The following is an 18,349-nucleotide window of genomic DNA, read 5'->3' as shown; positions in this document are numbered from 1 at the left end:
ACACCTAGATTTATCTTTCTAAAATATGGTTTTAATCATTCTTTTACAAGTTTACAAATGTTGTATTCAATACCTCTATTGGGTGATCTTGGACAAGTTAGTTAATCAATATGCCTCTGTTTACTGAGCTGTAAAATGGGAATGATAGCAGTACTTACCTCATTGGGTTATTATGAAAAGTGAGTTAATAATTTTAAAGCACTTGGAACAGTAAGCGCTTTATATGTATTTGTTAAATGAATAAGTATCTTTCCCATTGTTTTTTGCTGGTACTTAAAGTGTTCACTTTGAGAAAAACTCATTCCTTGGGGTTTAGGCATTATACGCCCTTTTCAAACGATTATATTCAGAAATATTTGACCAATATTTTATCAACGAATACAAGTTTCTAAAAATATATTTTTAATAGCAAAAGATTGAAGGCAACCTCATGTCTGTTAGTAGAAAAAGTAATGTTTAATAAAAGATGAAGTCCTACTATAAAAAACTATGGAGACAAAGGTAAATTTGTAGATAAAAGATATATTTGACATGGAAGGATGGCCGTAACATATTGAGTGAAAAAAGCAAATTGAGGAATAAGAGATGCACATTCTTTTCAGGAAGAATAGGAAAAAACACATGAAGCTGTAAGCAGAGGACAGTCTCTGTTATGAAATGAGACTGTATGACCTTCCTACAATGAACATGTGTTGATTTTGTAATTAAAACTAAGTAAAAACAAATGAATAATGAGAAAAAAAAACTTTTAAGAAGTTTAATATTTCCTCATCTCTTGGAAAACTCACTTATCAAAAGATAATCCAGGTTTTTATCTGCCCTGAATGAAAATACTGGTGAGTTTGGGGTTGGTGAGGAGTCAAATGCTACGATTTGCTCTGAAACCTCTATCCCACTAAAGACAGCTTTAAGCACCTTGCAGGTTAGTCTCAAATGTTAGTCTTTATTTTTTACCTGAGAAAGAGGCATCGTCAAACATTTCTACTTTATCGTCAAACATTTCTACCTTATCCATTAATCCAAAGACCATTAATATAATTACCTGGGAAATTCTAATTTAATGAGACGCAAAATCTTCCATTTTAAGCGTTGATGAGGATTAAGGGAATAGCTACCCTTTTCAACAAACAAATCTCAGACCCTCTTGAGGCAAAAAAATCTTCATGTAGAAGGCTCTGAATTTTCTCATCTTTTTGAGAAACACTTCCACTACCAAGAAAGAACTCAGGCAGTTGTAAATAAAGTTCGGCCACACCTGAAAAATCCTTTCTTTAGTTGTTCCTATATGCCCAGACTCAAAGGGTTTGGGGTTTGTAAATAAAAGTTGGCCTACAGTAAGGAGGGGCAAGAGTAAACAATCTCAAAGAAATTGATTACACGGTGCATTGAAACTATCCAGGCACCTGCTTTGCCTAGAAAAACTGTCTATTGTTGTCATCACTGGGCCTCAGGAAACTAGGCCCTAGCCAGCACCTGGCGACGCTGATGACGCGCATTGTCTCTCAGCTGCAACAATTAGAAAGGCCGGGCAGTCTCCTTTAAGAAGCTGACTCACGTGGACGCTGTGTTGTGTGCTCTCAGCTGGGAAGGGGGTGGATCTCAGGTCTCTCCACATTGGCTGCGTCTGGAGAGGGGGCAGAGTTAGCCTCTTTGATTGGCTTTCCGAGTCCCGGGCGTTGGGTCAGGGGCGGGGCGAGCTGGAGGGAGATTGCCCTGGGTCTGCGGCTTCTGGGAGGGGTGGGCCGCGACGCAAAGGGGAGCGGGAGTGGGGGAGGGTGAGCCAGAGAAGGGGCGGGGCCCAGCGGAAAGGGCAGGGTGCCGGGGAGAGGGCGGGGTCTAGAAATGATGAGCGTTCTGGGCCAACCAGGAGAGCCGACTGTTCGAAGGGCGGGGCTACGACGGGTGATTGACGCTGAGGCCCAACCAGGGAGAGGCGGGGCCAAGGCCAGGGCCTGACTAAACCTGGAGACTCCGCTGGCTGAGGGGGCTTCATTTCAGCTGAGGACCAAAGAGCCGCTGGCGGCCGTGGATCTTACAGCCGCTCGGGGTGAGTGCGGCGGTCGGGGGCTGGATTCGGGGCCCGAGGGGGGCTGAGGCGCCCCTCCGGGTCAGCGGCTTCGAAACACTCGGGATCGGCCCGGGTCGGGGGGCCCAGGCAGGAAGTGCCTTTTCCTCCCCGCGCTCCCTCCGGGGTCCCAGCGCGGCCGACCCCCGCCCCTCTGGGCGGGCTCCGGTGCCGGGGCTGCGGGCTGACGAGCTGGCCTGTTTCCTCTTTGTGAGGCCCAGGCGCGGCGGCCGCCGTCAGCCCGCCCCCGCCGCGCAACCGGGGCAACCGGCGCAACCGCAACAGACGCGACCTCCATCTCGGCGTCCGCGCCCTCCCGCCCCGGCGCAGCCTCGAAGGCCCTGCACGTCGCGGCCGGGGCTTCCGGCGCCCCTCCGCGGGCAGTTTGGCCGGCGACCCCGTCGCCTGGGCTGCCCCGCCCCCATGGGCCGCGTCCCCGCCGCAGTGTCGGGGGCGCGCCCCGGACTCCGCGCCGCCGCGGTCTCCGCCGGGGCCTGCGCCCACGGCACCGAGGTGAAGTCGGAACTCCGCTCCGAGATGTGCGGCGTTAATAACGCCACGGCGTGGCCTGTCCTTCAAAAGGGCCACATCCCCTTTCGGCTGGCAGTGGCCACGGGCGGGGGTCGGCGTTGGCTTTTGTTTGCTGCCCCCCAAAGGCTGGATGCCCGCCACCCTGCCGTCCTGCACCCCAGGAGACCCCCGGGCCGAGGGAGGGGTGCGCTTGACGGAGGGCGTGGCGCAACTGCTGGGCGGCCGTCGGGCGGCCGAGGCCGCGGGGCCGCCCGCTCAGCTGTTTCCGGCCCGTGTTTGTTGTGCCTGAGGAGGCCCGGCCGCGCCGCGCTCGGGCCCCGGCCCCTCCCGATTGGCCCGCGGCGTCACGTGCCCGCAATCAGCTGGGGCCAGCCGGGGCTGCGGGGCGTGGGCTGCTGCGGCGGTGGTCACCGGCGCGGGGGGTCGCGCGGCCGCCTGCTGCCCCACGGCGAACAGCATCCTTGATTTCCTTGTCGGTGGGGCGTATGCGCGCCCTGGCCACCGCTTTATTCTGCACTCGTAGGTAGGACAATGAGTATTCCGGACAGTGGGAGTTGGAAAATTGGAATACTACACAGATCTGTTTAATCCCGACACCGATTAATCTCCTCTTGCGCGGAGAGTCTGGGAAGGTGTACAGCTCATTTATTTTTAAATTTTTTCTGTTTACAGAGCCCTGTTGGTAATCTGAGGATTTTTATTTCAGATCTCCTTGACAGATGGAAAACCAGAAGTAACCTCAGGCTAACCTTGTGTTTTGGGGAAATTAGACTTGCTGAAGTAACTGGGGGTAATAGGGTATTAGCTAATCTTGCACAGTCGCGAATGCAGTGTTGCAGCTGTGTTCCAACAAAAGACGAACCAAAATGCATGAAGTGTGTCCAGGGTACATATTTGTGCCAGATGTGAAGTGTCTTGGTGGAATCTTCCCCTAAAAGTTTATTGCATACTCGCGCTATGTTAGGTAAGAAGGAAATTGCAAAGATTTTAAGATCTTTTCTCTAGAAACGCACAGTTTTTAGTAAAAAGGCATAGGCAAATGAAATTGGGTAACAGCACGCAGTTAAATATTAGTAAGTTATGAAATGATGTTGTAGGAGTTCAAAAATGGGGCAGTGAGAAGTAAGAGTGAAGCGTCCGAGTGGATTGATATTAATTAGACCTAGAAAATGAAGAGGCTTTGGGATGCTATTGGGCAAACAGAGGCCTAGGAGGAAAAAAAAAGAGGCCCAGAGCCTTTATAGATAGTGAGAAGGTAGAGCTTGTGGAATTTGGCACACAAAGTATTTTCCACATATGCCATTATCTTTCTGGCTTTGTACTGGAATACCAGGTAAAATGTCATGCTCCTTGGAAAGGACCAATGTCTTCCTTTATCACATTCTCACCCAGCTCAGTGCCCAATACAGGCTTACTGTTTGGCTTTTTTTTTTTTCTTTCTTTTTTAAGTTTATTTCTGGCAGCCATCTTATCTATAGGAGAGGGTGTTGATGAAATGTGCTTAAGTAAGTTATTTAACTCTATACAGGGACACTAAATTGGATTTTAACGACATGTAAAATACATGTTGCTGCTTCTAAAATAATCTGGCTGGATCGGCTGGATCATTGAGGACCTTTCCCTAGACTTAGTTGCCTTTTCTTTTGCTCTATTTAAGTGGTAGGAAAGAAAAAAGTTTAGAAAATAAAAAAGGAAGGGAAATAAGGCCAAAATTAAGTCTAAAAATGAGATTAAATTAGCTACTACCCTCCAAAAAAACAGTCCATGAGACATAAAGCTAATCCTAAATATCAAGATGTGAAGATAGTCCTACTAAGTATAATCCTGTCCAGATTATCACTTTAGGTTTCATAGTGCCTAAATGACTATATAAACCAATATCAGTTTCTCTGATAATCCTGTGTAGTAATGTCTTGGTGGTGTAGGAACTGAACCTTAGCTGTGACATGAAACTTGCTACTTGACACCTGAATCAGGAAACCAGAGAGTTAAATTGTACTCCAGTCCATCCAATTAGAGGCATTTTTGACTCATGGTATTGCATCACAGCAAATGAGAGATCTTGAATTTGTCTTGCCAAAAGCTGTTTTGGGGAGATTACCAACTCAGATTGTTTAGCTGACTCACTGAGTTACATGACTAGTCTTATTTTCTAGAGATGACTGAACAATAAGAATTATAGAAACATAGTGAACTTGGAAAACGTTTAACAACAGCAAAGGCATTATTTGCAGGGCAAGAACAAAAATATAAAACTTACTGTCAAATGAAGACCTGATTCCACAACCAGAATATCATTTGAAACAGCAAAGTAAACTGGTCAGGTATTGCAAGAGAGCAAGAGGAAAGCATAGCTTTCTTGTGTCACTGAAACCTTGGCTTGGTGAACATTTTGTAAAAAAAAAAAAAAAAAATTGGAAAATTGGTTTTATGGATCAAATTCAATTTATTATTTTCTCTTGTAGATTTTCAATAGAACTTCATCACAAATTCGTTTGAAATAGTTGATGAGATAACAGTAGCGTTAGATGTTAATTATAGTAATCAACCCAGCACTGTTGAAAGTCCTTAGAGTTTTGTTCCTTCCCTTTTTGGAGAGGGAAGAGACTGAAAACCAGATATACAAGCTTGCTCCCGCAAGTTTCCATTTTAGCCAAACCATTGCAAAACACAGCCTTTCCTGGAAGGGCAGATTCCTTTAACCCTTTCTGCACTAGGCTCCTGCACACTCAGTTCCCTGCAGGAGAGAGTTTTTGTGTCTTGCATTTGCCCACCACCTCCTAGTGCAGTGGAAAAGCCCCTCTTACCTGTCCAATGATAGATAGAGTTGGGTGGAGTGTGTGTTTTGTGGCCTGTGGAAGTGCCCTGAGGAAATAATTCTTTTACAAAGGAAAAGTCTATCTGTGGACTGGGTGTTTTCCCACCAGAGGGTTCTTAGAGATGCCTCCCTGGTATTTTTAGGGCTGGGAAGTGTGATTCCTCCTTCTGTGAATTCTAATTGCCAGGGTTGAGTCCGAACTGGATTATTAGTTACAGGGAGGGCAAGTGCCTATTTTAAAACCTAGAATTATGATACTGAGAATTTGAGGTGCTTCAAAGGGTTTCTAACTTTCCTCCTGCATGTAATTTCTATCACCTGGTCACTTAGCTTTGCAGTGATTAACAGGAAATGAAGCCAGTTAATTATTATTGTTTGTTTCATATCCTTTCTGAGCTTTGCTTTCTTCATCTGTAATTGGAGGGGGAAGTTCAGGTGGAGAATGTTGAAGAAGATAATCTAATTTTACTAGATTTATCTTTATTTAGCATGTTCTCAAAATGTATTATCGCCATTTAATTTTCACAACTCAGAGATGGGTTCTGCTGCCACCGTTTTATAGATGAAGAAACTGAGGTGAGGATACCTTACCCAAAGTTTATGCAGCTTTTAAGCGGCAGAGCTGAGATTGGAACACAGAGTTCAAGTATTTGGGCCACATTGTTTAAATCCTAGGGGTGGAGAGAGAAGGAGGCAGCAGCTGGGTATACTATCTATTTTTATAATCTTTGTATTGTTGATCTTCAACATGCTGAATTTACTACAGAAAGTTAAGGACTTTAGTTAGAAAATCCATGAAGAAAAGGGGAGTGGGATTAAATTGATTTTGTTGGATACTCCTGTTGATCCTTAAACCTGAATGCCAGTCAAGTTTCCTTTTTTTCTGAGAAAGACTGCTTTCTAAATGAAAAACTCTTCTGCTCTCCAAACAGTTTTTTCAGCAAGGGTCAGCACACCTTCTGTCAAGGGCCAGATAGTGAATATTGTGAACTTTGCAGCCCATAAGGTTTAAGTAGCAAATACTCAAATTCTGCCTTTGTAGTAAGAGAGCAGCTAAGTATAAACAAACGGGTATGGCTCTGTCCCAATAAAACTTTATTTATGGTCACTGAAATTTGAATTTCATGTAATTTTCATGTCACAAATATTCTTTCAGTGTTTTTTTCCCAACCATTTTAAAGTGTAAAAAGCATTCTTAGCTTGTGGGTCATACGAAAATAGGTGGTGAGCTGAATTTTGTCCGTAGGTCTTCGTTTGCTGACCCCTGCTTTTAAAGAATATATTCAGCAATGAACCAGACTAATGAACAGGATATTTGTTAGTGTGTATGTGTGTGTGGTGTGTATAAATCAGTACCAGTGGTGAACAAGTGGAATTTGAAATTAACACAGTACTATTTACATTAGCATGCCCGCCCCCCCGCAAAGAAATACTTAGGTACATATCTAACAATGTGTATACAATCTATATGAGGAAAAACACAAAACTCTGATGAATGAAATCAACAAGAACCAAATGAATGGAGAGAGATTCCGTGTTCATGGATAGGAAGACTCAATGTTGTCAAGATGTCAGTTCTTCTCAACTTGTTCTGTAGATTCAATGCAGTCTCAGTCGAAATTCGAACAAGTTATTTTGTGAATATTAACAAATTGTTTTTAAAGTTTCTATAAAGAGGCAAAAGACCCAGAATAGCCAACACAGTATTGAAGGAGGAGAATAAAGTCAGAAAACTGACACTACCCAACTTCAAGACTTAATATATATCTACAGTAATCAAGACAGTATGGTATTGGTGAAAGAATAGACAAATAGATCAGTGGAATAGAATAGAGAGCCCAGAAATAGGTCCACATAAATGTGGTCAACTGATCTTTAACAGAGGACCAAAGGCAGTACAGTGGAGCAAAGATAATCTTAAATGTGCTGGAACAACTGGACATTCACATGCAAAAAATGAATCTAGACCTTACACCCCCACTCACAAAAATTAAAAGTGGATCACAGACCTAAATGTAAAATGCAAAACTATAGTACTCTTAGAAGATAATATAGGAGAAAATCTAGATGACCTTGAGTATGGCAATGACTTTTTAACTACAACACCAAAGGCATGACCCATGAAAATACATAATTGATAAGCTGGACTTCATTAATATGAAAAAGTCTGCTCTGTGAAAGACAATGTCAAGAGAATGAAAAGACAAGCCACAGACTGAAAGAAATTTGCGGAAGACATATCTGATAAAGGACTGTTACCCAAAATATACAAAGGACTCTTAAAACTCAACAATAACAAAACAACCCAATTAAAAACTGGGCCAAGGGCTTCCCTGGTGGTGCAGTGGTTGAGAGTCTGCCTGCCGATGCAGGGGACACGGGTTCATGCCCTGGTCCAGGAAGATCCCACATGCCGCGGAGCGGCTGGTCCCGTGAGCCATGGCCGCTGAGCCTGCATGTCCGGAGCCTGTGCTCTGCAACGGGAGAGGCCACAACAGTGAGAGGCCCGCATACAGGAAAAAAAAAAAAAAAACTGGGCCAAGGACCTTAACAGATGCTTCACCAAAGAAGATACACAGATGGCAAGTAGCACATGAAAAGATGCTCCACATCATATGTCATCAGGGAAATGTAAATTAAAACAGTGAGATGCCACTACACACCTATTAGAATGGCCAAAATCCAGAATAGTGACACCACCAAATGCTGGTGAGGTTGTAGAGCTCATTCATTCCTAGTGGGAATGCAAAATGGTACAGCCACTTTGGAAGACAGTATGGTGGTTTTTTTAAAAAACGAAACATACCATATAATCCAGCAGTGACACTCTTCGGCGTTTACCCAATGGAAAACTTAGGTCCACACAAAAACCTGCATGGGGATATTTATAGCAGCTTTAGTCATAATTGTCAAAACTTTGAAGCAACCACAGTGTCCTTCAGTAGGTGAATGGTTAAATACACTGGTACATCCAGACAGTTGAATAGTATTCAACATTGAAAAGAAATGAGCCATCAAGCCATGGAAAGACTTGGAGGAACCTCAAATACATATTAGTAAGAAAAAGAAGCCAATCTGAAAAGGCTATATACTGTATGATTCCAACGGTATGACATTCTGGAAAAGGAAGAACTATGGAGAGAGTAAGAAGATCAGGGGTTGGTGGGGGAGGGAGGGATGAATAGAGCCCAGAGAATTTTTAAAGCAGTGATAACATAATGATGGATACATGCCATTATACATTCGTTTAAACCCATAAGATGTACAACACTGAGGGTGAGCCCTAATAAACTATGGACCTTGGGTGGTTATGATGTGTCATAGGTTCATCAGTTGTCACAAATGTACCACTCTGGTGAAGGATGTTGATAATGAGGGAGGGTATGCATTTGTGGGGGCAGGGAGCATGTGGAAAATCTCTGCCTTATTTTGCTGTGAACCTAAAACTGCTCTAAAATACTAAATCTCAAAAAACCTTTTTTTTTTTCCCCCCCCGATACGCGGGCCTCTCACCACTGTGGCCTCTCCCATTGCGGAGCACAGGCAGGCTCCGGACGCGCAGGCCCAGCGGCCATGGCTCATGGGCCCAGCCGCTCCGCGGCACGTGGGATCCTCCCGGACCAGGGCACGAACCCGCGTCCCCTGCATCGGCAGGCGGACTCTCAACCACTGTGCCACCAGGGAAGCCCAAAAAACCTTTTTTTAGAAAATTGTTTTATTGACCTGGACTCAAACTAGGAAATTATATCGTCCATAATGTCTTAATTTTTAAAATAATACATTCCTGGAGACTATCTTTCATGGATTTCTGAAAGAGAAAAACCGTTTTTTCTCTTAGATTCCATAAATCCTATAAATTAAAAAAAAATCTGTAAAAAGGAAAAGGTCTTAATGTATTGCTTCACTGGAGTCTCCTATTAAAATAGAAATTGAAAATTCTAGGTAGCTAAATGCTATTTATTGAAGAGGGAGGAAATTGAAATCAATTACTAAAATATCAACATATCATGTGTGAATTTCACTTATATTTTCAACCTGACACCTCACTGTTTCCAGTAATTTCAAATGAACTGATGTTAGGCTTCCAGTTAAACACTCAAATTTGATAATTTTCTTACTTCCACCTTTTAAGGGTTTTAATAACAGAGCAAAGAAAATCTAGTACCCAAGAGACCTTATTTATTAAATTATTTGGGGAATGGCACTTATAAAAATTAAGATTATTAGATTCTTTTTTGCTTGAAATGCTAAAAAGGAAGAGAGCGTCTTAAAGCTTTAATTAATGATGAGTTTGGTGCTAATTTTGGTTATAAACTTGAACTTCAACACTGATACCATAACACATTTTATTACTTAGGGACACAGTAAGTGCCCCCAGAATCAATACAGAGAACATTAGTCATCTGTGAAAGCAATTCATTCTTAAGATATTTTAGAGATATGTGACTGAAGATATTTGGTACTCTTCTAAATTCAAGCAAGGTGATTAGCATACCTGGGAAATAATTTAGATGTAAAAACAGTCAGAAGGTAGATCATTGGTTGCCTGTGGCTGGAGATTGACTGAAGAAGGGTTTGTGGGGATTTGGGGGAGGTGATGGAAGTATTCTAAAGCTAAAGGGTTTGTGGTGATGGTAGCACAACTGTAAATTTACTAAAAGTCATTCATTTGTACACTTACAATGGCCAAATTTTATGTTACATAAATTATTCCTTTAAGAAGATTGTTTTTGAAGAATCAGCTGTATTCTATCCTGTCAGATAAAAAGTTTCAAAGTTTGTAGAGGAGTGGTCTGTATAAGCTCTTAGAAAGGGGTGGCTGAAGTCCATGTCTTTTGTAAGTAAGTAAGGCTGAAGTACCTTTTGTAGCACTATCTAATTTAGCATAAATGAAGTGGCACCTGTGAATGTATGTTGCATTTACTAATGCACACTCCCTGACCACAAGAGGTTTATCTAGAAGTGATGAGAATTTGAACTAAGACATTGATGAGGGAGGGGGAGTAAAGACCTCGAAAAGTGATTGAGGAGGTATTGTCAATTTTGCAGTTTCTTAAAGAAGTTGCCAGGGTTTCTAGTTTAGGAGAGTGATTGGAGTTGCCATCAACAAAGTTAGGGAATATAGGAGGTTCAGCATGGAGACGGGAGGGGTGCATGATAAATCTGAGGGAGAAAGACTGAATCTGGCTGTTTCTTCTGATCACTAGAGAGTTAGTGGGGTGAAAAGAACTGGAGCAGAATTTAGTTCAGATCCCAGTTTGGCTGATTTCATAAAGTCACAGTCTTTATTTCTTCCTCTACAAAATTAGGATAATACATATCTACTTTAGAAATTGTCAAGATTAAATGTGATATGTAAAGTACCAAATGCAGTGTCCCATATACAGTGTAGACACTAAATTATTAAGTCTAAGGCAGAGTTCAATATATTGTCCAGGTCCAGAGAAACCTGATTCAGGTGTTATGTTTTAGCTTTTTAATGACCTTCCCCCTTCTGTAATGAAGTGGCAGTCTGCTTGACGTCAGTCCTCCCGAGTGTGCACAGGGGAAGTGAGCACTCCTAGCCCAGCGAAGCTAAAGCCTAACACCTGGGACCCAGTGGCCTGCAGAGGTTTTTCTACGTCCCAGAGACCTTCAACAGCAAGTGGTGTTTTGCTTGCTTCTGCTAGATTCCATGGCATTCTAGCTTATCTCTTTTGGCAAATAAGAACTACATTTTACAGTTTTATATACATATATAGAACTCTCCAAATGGCAACTGCAATTGGGAATAGTGATTCTGTACAGATATTTTTAGTCTTGGTAATGAATCATGTAACTGAATCTGGTAAAAAAATAGCTGGGTAAAAGTTAAAAATAGTCTGAATTTGAAGCACGGAAGAGAAGGCATGTTAAATCTATTTACCCCATTTAGAAATAGTTTGCCTGTATCCAGTAGCAAGCAGATGGCCACAGCTATGTTGTAATACTGAACCAAAGATTGAGATGTACGTGGAAGGTATAGGGAGAGTTCATTTTGAAGTTCTGAACATTTTTCTCAATAGTATTGTATATGTCACAGTCAATTCAAAAATATCTAGTTATTCTTGCATTATGGTTGAAATAACTTACAAGATGAATATTGTATTTAAAAGTTTGAAGGAAAATTGGCTTGAAAGTAATAGTTCCCAGAAGCCCAAGCTGGAGGCTAAATTACTGCACAAATACTAATTTTCAGAGAAATATAGATTCTGAGGACTGTATCTTCAGAGGTGAGACTATAAAACCCTGATGTTGATCCTTTCTGTAATTGACCGGTATTAAGAAACATGACCAAAATCAACTACTCACAGGGTCGTTGAATGCTTAATTTATATCAAGAGTCATAAACTCAAATGTCTTAACAGGTGAAGTAATTTTGTGGCACAGACTGGACACAAAGCAAATGAAATGGCCTAGCTGGGGGAGTCGCGGCCACCACTCAGCTCTAGCCAGTCGTTGCCCTATGAGAATATATTCCCTGTGTTGCCAGCTCTCCCCATTGTTTTTTTTTTTTTTTTTTTTTGCTTTTTTTTTAAAAAGGCCCAATACAGGCTCTTAATGAAATCTCTCAAACTTTAAATGATTCTCAGAGGTTTTTTATTAAAAGTAAAAAACTGTGGGCCAGATTAAACATGTCCACTAATGTTTTGTGAGGGAAGGGTTGTTTTGTTCACTGCTGTATCGCTCTGCCACCAAATGAATTCAGCCAGCAGGCCTCAGATTTGCAACCTTTGACCTCTGCATAACAAATAATGTGTTCTTAGGCATCTGGGAAGAGTAATGCTGTTCTAGAGACTGAAACAATAGGCAGCAAGTCTTACCTTCTGTTGTCATTTTGCAGAAATATAATCAGAAAGCTAAATGCCATTTCTTAAGTCTTGTGTTTTTACACAGGGTTTACTCATTGACACTTTTGTTAGTGCACTGGCTTTCCTTTTACAAGCTATAAATTGTAATTATAGTCACTATTTGTTTTTCATTCTTTTTTTTTTTTTTTTTTTTGCGGTACACGGGCCTCTCACTGTTGTGGCCTCTCCCGTTGCGGAGCACAGGCTCCGGACGTGCAGGCTCGGCAGCCATGGCTCACAGGCCTAGCCGCTCCGCGGCATGTGGGGTCTTCCCAGACCGGGGCACGAACCTGCGTCCCCTGCATCGGCAGGCGGACTCTCAACCACTGCGCCACCAGGGAAGCCCTGTTTTTCATTCTTTATTGAACTTCCATATCATAGTGTGTAATGGGAGTCATAATTATCTTTGTGACAATGACATTTCTGATGACATTAGAACTGCCTAATGGCTGAGGAAGTTGATAGATGTTAGAAGGAATGGAATTTTCTTTTTAATTTGTAATGGAATTTCCCCAAGTTTAAGACGACAGTGGATTACACATGGCTTCTAGATTTTTCTTTTCCATAGTGGTAGCTGTGTTAGCTCTGCGTGCCATTTTAAAGACATATAATGTTAAATATTTAAAACATAGGAGCTGATCACTACACGCAGGAATAAATGCTTTTTAAAATGAAAAGCTATAGTGTATTCTTGACTATGTCTAGCTCTTAAAAATACTGTTTTAGGGGATTAATTGCAGTGAATTTAAGGAGTTGCATATATTAACTCTCCTAAGTTTTAAAATATTGGAGTGTGATTATCCCTGTTTCAGAAGTTGGATTCAGAGATTTTTTTGCAGTGTTTCAGAACTTCTGTGATTTGTTGAATTGGAAGGATTTCTTAAAAATAGTAAGCTATATAACGACAGCTCATCTTTCCCTTCTTCTCTGTTCTTGTTTTCCTAGCCTTACACCAGCCTAGACCATCTTGTGTGTCCTCTTCTTGTGTTAGAGTAATGGAAAAATTTTGGCTTTGACTTGGGTGAGCCGTATTCTGGTCACAATTTTCTGGACTTGAAAGCTGTGTAACCTTTGACCAGTTAGTAACCTTGGGTAATCTTTGAAATGGGGGCGATAACTTCACAGAGTTGTCGTGATGATTTTGAAATAAGTAAAGCATCCTAGTACAGTGCTCCACAGACTCAAACTTAACTACTGTCAGTGCCATCACCCTTTCGTGGTTGTTGACGCACCTGATGACCAGAGAGCCAGGCCCCCCATGCTCTCGAACCAGACTACCCTCTTCTTGTTTTCTGATCGCCCCTTTTTCTACTTTTATCTGATCATCCCACTCTCGTTCCACAAGTCTTTTCTCAAATTACACATACTCAGAATGTATACTTAACCCTGTGCTAAACCTCTTTTCTCACGGCTCTCTGCTTGTGCTTCTCATCATTCAGTTTGATATTCCACTGTCTTGCTGTTTTTTTTTCATACCGATCAAAAGAGAAGTGATACCATTCTTTGGCCTTCCTAAGCATGTTTACTTCCTTGACTTATTGCTTCTAAAATGTTCTTAGTTTGGATATGACTATTTGTTTCCTCAGTGTGTGAACTTTGTATCCTTTTGTTCAGAGTCAGTTATTTCACGTATTTAGTACTATAAAGAGATCACATATGTGTATATAAATGGTTCTCTATGACACCAACAAGTAGATACTAGCAAATTTTTTCAAAAAATCATAATGTGTTTCTTGTCCTTCTCCATTTGCTCCTAGGTTTTTAGAACTTCAGCTATAAAAATGGGCAGGATTTTCCTTGATCATATTGGTGGTACCCGTCTGTTTTCCTGTGCAAACTGCGATACGATCCTGACCAACCGCTCAGAACTCATCTCCACTCGATTCACAGGCGCCACTGGCAGAGCATTTCTTTTTAACAAGGTTGGTGGGGAAAACCAGTTTCATTTCCTAAGTGGGTTCAGTGGATATATTTGATAGCAGTACCAGAATACCCCTCAGAGCATGGAGATGCCAGGAAGAGTCAGAATGAGAGCTGTGCTCTACAGAACTGATTGTTGAGAGTTTAAAGATTGTATTATAATAAGAAGGGTGGTCTCCGTTGCTTCAGAAATTCAGTGTAAGAATTTGGCAGTTACTTCACAGACTATTGAAGGGGCCAAGACACCCCCATATCACTGATTTATCCTTATAGGGAGGTAGCTGCATTAAACTGTCATAGTTTGACAGTGCAAGTGAATAAGGATCATCTAACCAACTTCCCTTGCTTTAATTTATGCCTACCAGTCATCCTTCTGATTATGATTTGGCTAAGAGGTTTGCTAACAGGAAGAGCACTTCCTGACTTAAACATTAATGTATAGTCTGCCTCCTTCTCTAATTTCTGGCTGGCTTTGAAATGGGTTGATGTGATTCTGCCTCCTGGAATCTAATGTGTACCAGCAAACTTGAATTTCCCAATACTTTACGCTAAGGAACAGAACTAGTCCAAGGTCCTGTTCTTAGAAGTTCAACTTAAACCTCTCCAGTGAACACTCCTCTGTTCCACTTAGAAACAAGTTTTTTCTCTCAAAGAATTGATAGCGTATATACCCCTTGGTCTTTATTTCAGTATAGAGCAGGGGTTGGCACACCATGGCAGGCCAGCTGCCTGTTTTTGTAAGTAAAGTTTAATGAAGCACAACCGTATTTATTCTTCTATTTATTATCTGTGGTTGCTTTTGTGCTACAACAGCAGAGCTAAATAACTATAACAAAGACTATATAGCCCTCAAAGCCAAAAATATTTACTATCTGGCTCTTTACAGAAAAGTAAAGCGTAGAAGATTATTGGGTGTTAAGAATCATTGGAAATTCTTCACAGATTCTCTGAACCCACTTGAAAACTATGTATTGCAATCTACCCCAGTCTCTTTGTAGATAAAATGTAATTTCAGAAACAAATCTGCCAAATTTCTTTTTATGGAGTACCTGTTGCGTACTAGGTTCTTTTGCATTGGTAGCCTTAGTTGTACTCATCATTGAGTGGTGAATTATAACAGTTGGACCCAGACCTACGTTTTATGACTCCAAGTTAAGGACTCTTCACTATAACACAGAAGTGTAACTAACGTGTATAATAGTGTGACTTAGACTAATACAATAATGCATGATTACATTAGATGTCCAGTTGAGTACAGATGCTTACCTATCCCAGCCGTTTGTAAAAATAGCTCTTGGGAAGTGTATTGCAGGTTTGACTCAAGTAACAACTGCTATTCGCTTTTCTGAAGTTGCTGTTCTTGCACCAACAAAAATATTGTGTACCATTTTTGGCAGATAACTTACATGGCTTTGCAATTTTGTTTTCACATGTTTCTTAGGTAGTTAACCTGCAGTACAGTGAAGTTCAAGACCGGGTCATGCTCACTGGCCGCCACATGGTTCGAGATGTGAGCTGCAAAAACTGCAATAGCAAACTGGGATGGATCTATGAGTTTGCCACTGAAGACAGCCAGCGTTATAAGGAAGGCCGTGTGATCCTAGAACGTGCGCTAGTTCGAGAAAGTGAGGGCTTTGAGGAGCACGTACCATCTGATAACTCTTGAAGAAAAAGAGATAAATCCATCTTTTTCCCAGGTCTTCTTCACTGAAAACAAAAATCTACTTACATACACTGTCACCTTAGCATCAGAGTCGGATTCATGAACTGTGGAACAAGAGGTTGTGAGAATCTATGATGGAACCTTTCTTTCCTTCTTTCTTTTTTTTTTTTTTTTTTAATTTTCTATTTCCATCCAACAGCAGTGTGTAGAGAGAATATTATGCGGATGCCGTTAATTTTTTTCCCCCTATGTTTACATCTTGAGGCAGAATAGTCTATCTGCAGCTACATGGTGGGCTATGTGAGGAAAAATATCTGGGCCATTAGAGTGAAAAAGTGTTTTATGTAAATTTTGAAAGGAAAATGTGTCAAGGACATGGTTCTTAAATTTATTTGGGCTTCATTTTAAAACTTTTTTTAAACCCAGTTATTTCACTTGATTTGCTAGCTTCAGAGAAGAGATCCGAATTTGTGACCAGCGCTAAAGGTTCAGTGTTAGTATGGCTTGTGCTGGCCATTGTGCCATATTCTTGTTGGAGATGAACCGTAGCATCAGAGCCCATTCTTCCTTGTCAGTCTTGACCCAAAGATGTCACCATTCCTAGTTACTTGTCACCACATAATTGGTGTTGATTGGAAACTTTTCCTGATATGGGGCAGAACTGCTTGGTTGTCTTTTCCATGTAACTTAAGCATAGTAATATAAATAAAGTAATAGTTGGATGTTTTTGGTCCTGTGTTGCTTTTAAAATCACCTTTTAAAAGGGCAGAGTATTTGATAAGTAATTTTCATAGTAGTGTTTCTTTTCATCTCTTAAGCTAAATTGTGTATAAGATTCTACTTCGTTTAAATTAAAGCATACTGTTTAAATCCACAGTATTGCATTTAGAAAACAGTTGAACAGAATGTCAGTGTGCATTCATGCAGAAAGCGTTTCATCTGCATCTGTTTTAAAGGGAGGGAAGTGAAGCAGCCTATCTAAAACTACCTTTTTGCAAAGTGTTTCAGCCTATCCTCAGTTTTGCATTGATTTTGACAAGTCTGTGGAGCCTGATAGTTACATCAAAGGACTAGATCTTCTAGCATTATTTTCTCAGACCTTCCCTCAGAAGTTTAGCTGTTGAAATTGAAACTCTACTTGGCCCCTTCAAATAGAAAGGGATCAAATTTGACTCAGGGGGTTATTTTAGCCCAAAATTTACAACATTATGAAGTATTAAAATGTAAGTGTTTCTCTATCCAAACTATTTCTAGATATTCTAGTATTTGTTTCTGGAATAAATGGCGTTAAAATTGGCTAAATACTTGAATGAATGGATGTTTGCTCAATTTCTAGGTCTTTGTCTAGAGATGAAATTTGCCTCAAATTAATTAGCAATATCTTTCTGTTATTGATATTAGAAGTGATTTCTGAGTGCAGTTAGGATTAAGTTTCTCTTATTTGCCTTTGGGCTCTTGGTTAGAGGCATAGGCCTGATTTGGTAGGTGTATAATATTGGATTTGAGATATGTGGACACAAATTCTTCTCTTTCCTTCACCATGGACTAAATCTTCAAGCATTGAGACACAACACTGATTCCCATTCATTTCCATACCAGCCTTTGATTATATGCAGATTCCTAGTAGCATGCCTTACCTATAGCACTATGTGCATTTGCTGTCACAATAAAGTATATTTTGTCTTGCATTGGTGCAAAACTGCTACTTATTTTCCACTGATCCTTGTCTAGTAATCATCTTAGTTTTTATCTATGAACACATACATCTTACCTTTGAGTAGCTATAGCTTTTTCAGTTGGCAGTGATAAAGTGACATTCTGGTTTAGGTAACTCTACCTAATTTCCACTTGGAGATACTGAATTTACAAATATTAACTTCTCTGAGATGACTCTTGCCTCAGACACTAACACCTATGATTCAGTATATATGAATAAATAAAATGTCATAGCACTAGGTTAACTTTTAGGTGGCTGCGCCAGGTACCATAGCAGCAAGTTCCTCTACACCCTTCTGCTTAAAAACTTCCATTTGCAAAAAACCAAAAACAAATAGCAATATGGAGGATCCAGTCAGATTGGATTGTTCACAGAAAAGCAAACACACTGCACTTGAGACGGGAAACCACTAGTGGAAATGATTTTGCTGTGGGAAGGAAAAGTTAATCAAATACAGGTGAATATACTATGTAATGAGTGGCTTATTGAAATGTGTACAGAGACTGTCCTAAAGTGAATATTCTGAGTTAAATATTTGTTAGTAATTATGTAATGATTTAAGTTACAATTGTGAGTGGCTACTTTGGGATTGGAGGATAAAAATAGCAATACCATAACTGTTTTCTATTTTCAGTTTTCAGTACCTATTCATAAAAGTCATATATGGGGTGTTTAAATGTAGAGTCTGGGCCCTAGCCCAGGCCTAAATCAGTCCACAGGTAATTTTTTTTTTTTTTTTTTTTTTTTTTTGTGGTACGCGGGCCTC

General features: G+C 41.0%; 1 protein-coding gene across 1 annotated transcript; it reads left to right on the top strand.

Annotated features, from left to right (window-relative positions):
* Positions 1–1,898: 1,898 nt before the first annotated feature.
* YPEL5 (yippee like 5) lies at positions 1,899–16,588 on the top strand. Its single transcript, XM_081254406.1, has 3 exons — positions 1,899–2,047; positions 14,041–14,205; positions 15,645–16,588. Exons 2-3 carry the CDS (start codon positions 14,065–14,067, stop codon positions 15,867–15,869), a joined length of 366 nt encoding a protein of 121 aa, XP_081110532.1. The 5' UTR covers positions 1,899–2,047; positions 14,041–14,064; the 3' UTR covers positions 15,870–16,588.
* Positions 16,589–18,349: the final 1,761 nt, after the last annotated feature.

Source organism: Mesoplodon bidens, assembly GCF_964165515.1.
Source record: "Mesoplodon bidens genome assembly, chromosome: 14".
Classification (NCBI taxonomy): Eukaryota; Metazoa; Chordata; class Mammalia; order Artiodactyla; family Ziphiidae; genus Mesoplodon; species Mesoplodon bidens.
Note: the sequence above shows the minus strand (reverse complement) of the source record. Positions and strands in the feature narration are given on the sequence as shown.

Bases quoted from the DNA above. Each gene is read 5' to 3' on its own strand.
- YPEL5 (XM_081254406.1), top strand. From the start codon at position 14,065: ATGGGCAGGATTTTCCTTGATCATATTGGTGGTACCCGTCTGTTTTCC. The intron at 14,206-15,644 runs GTTGGTGGGGAA...CATGTTTCTTAG, and splicing joins GAGCATTTCTTTTTAACAAG to GTAGTTAACCTGCAGTACAG.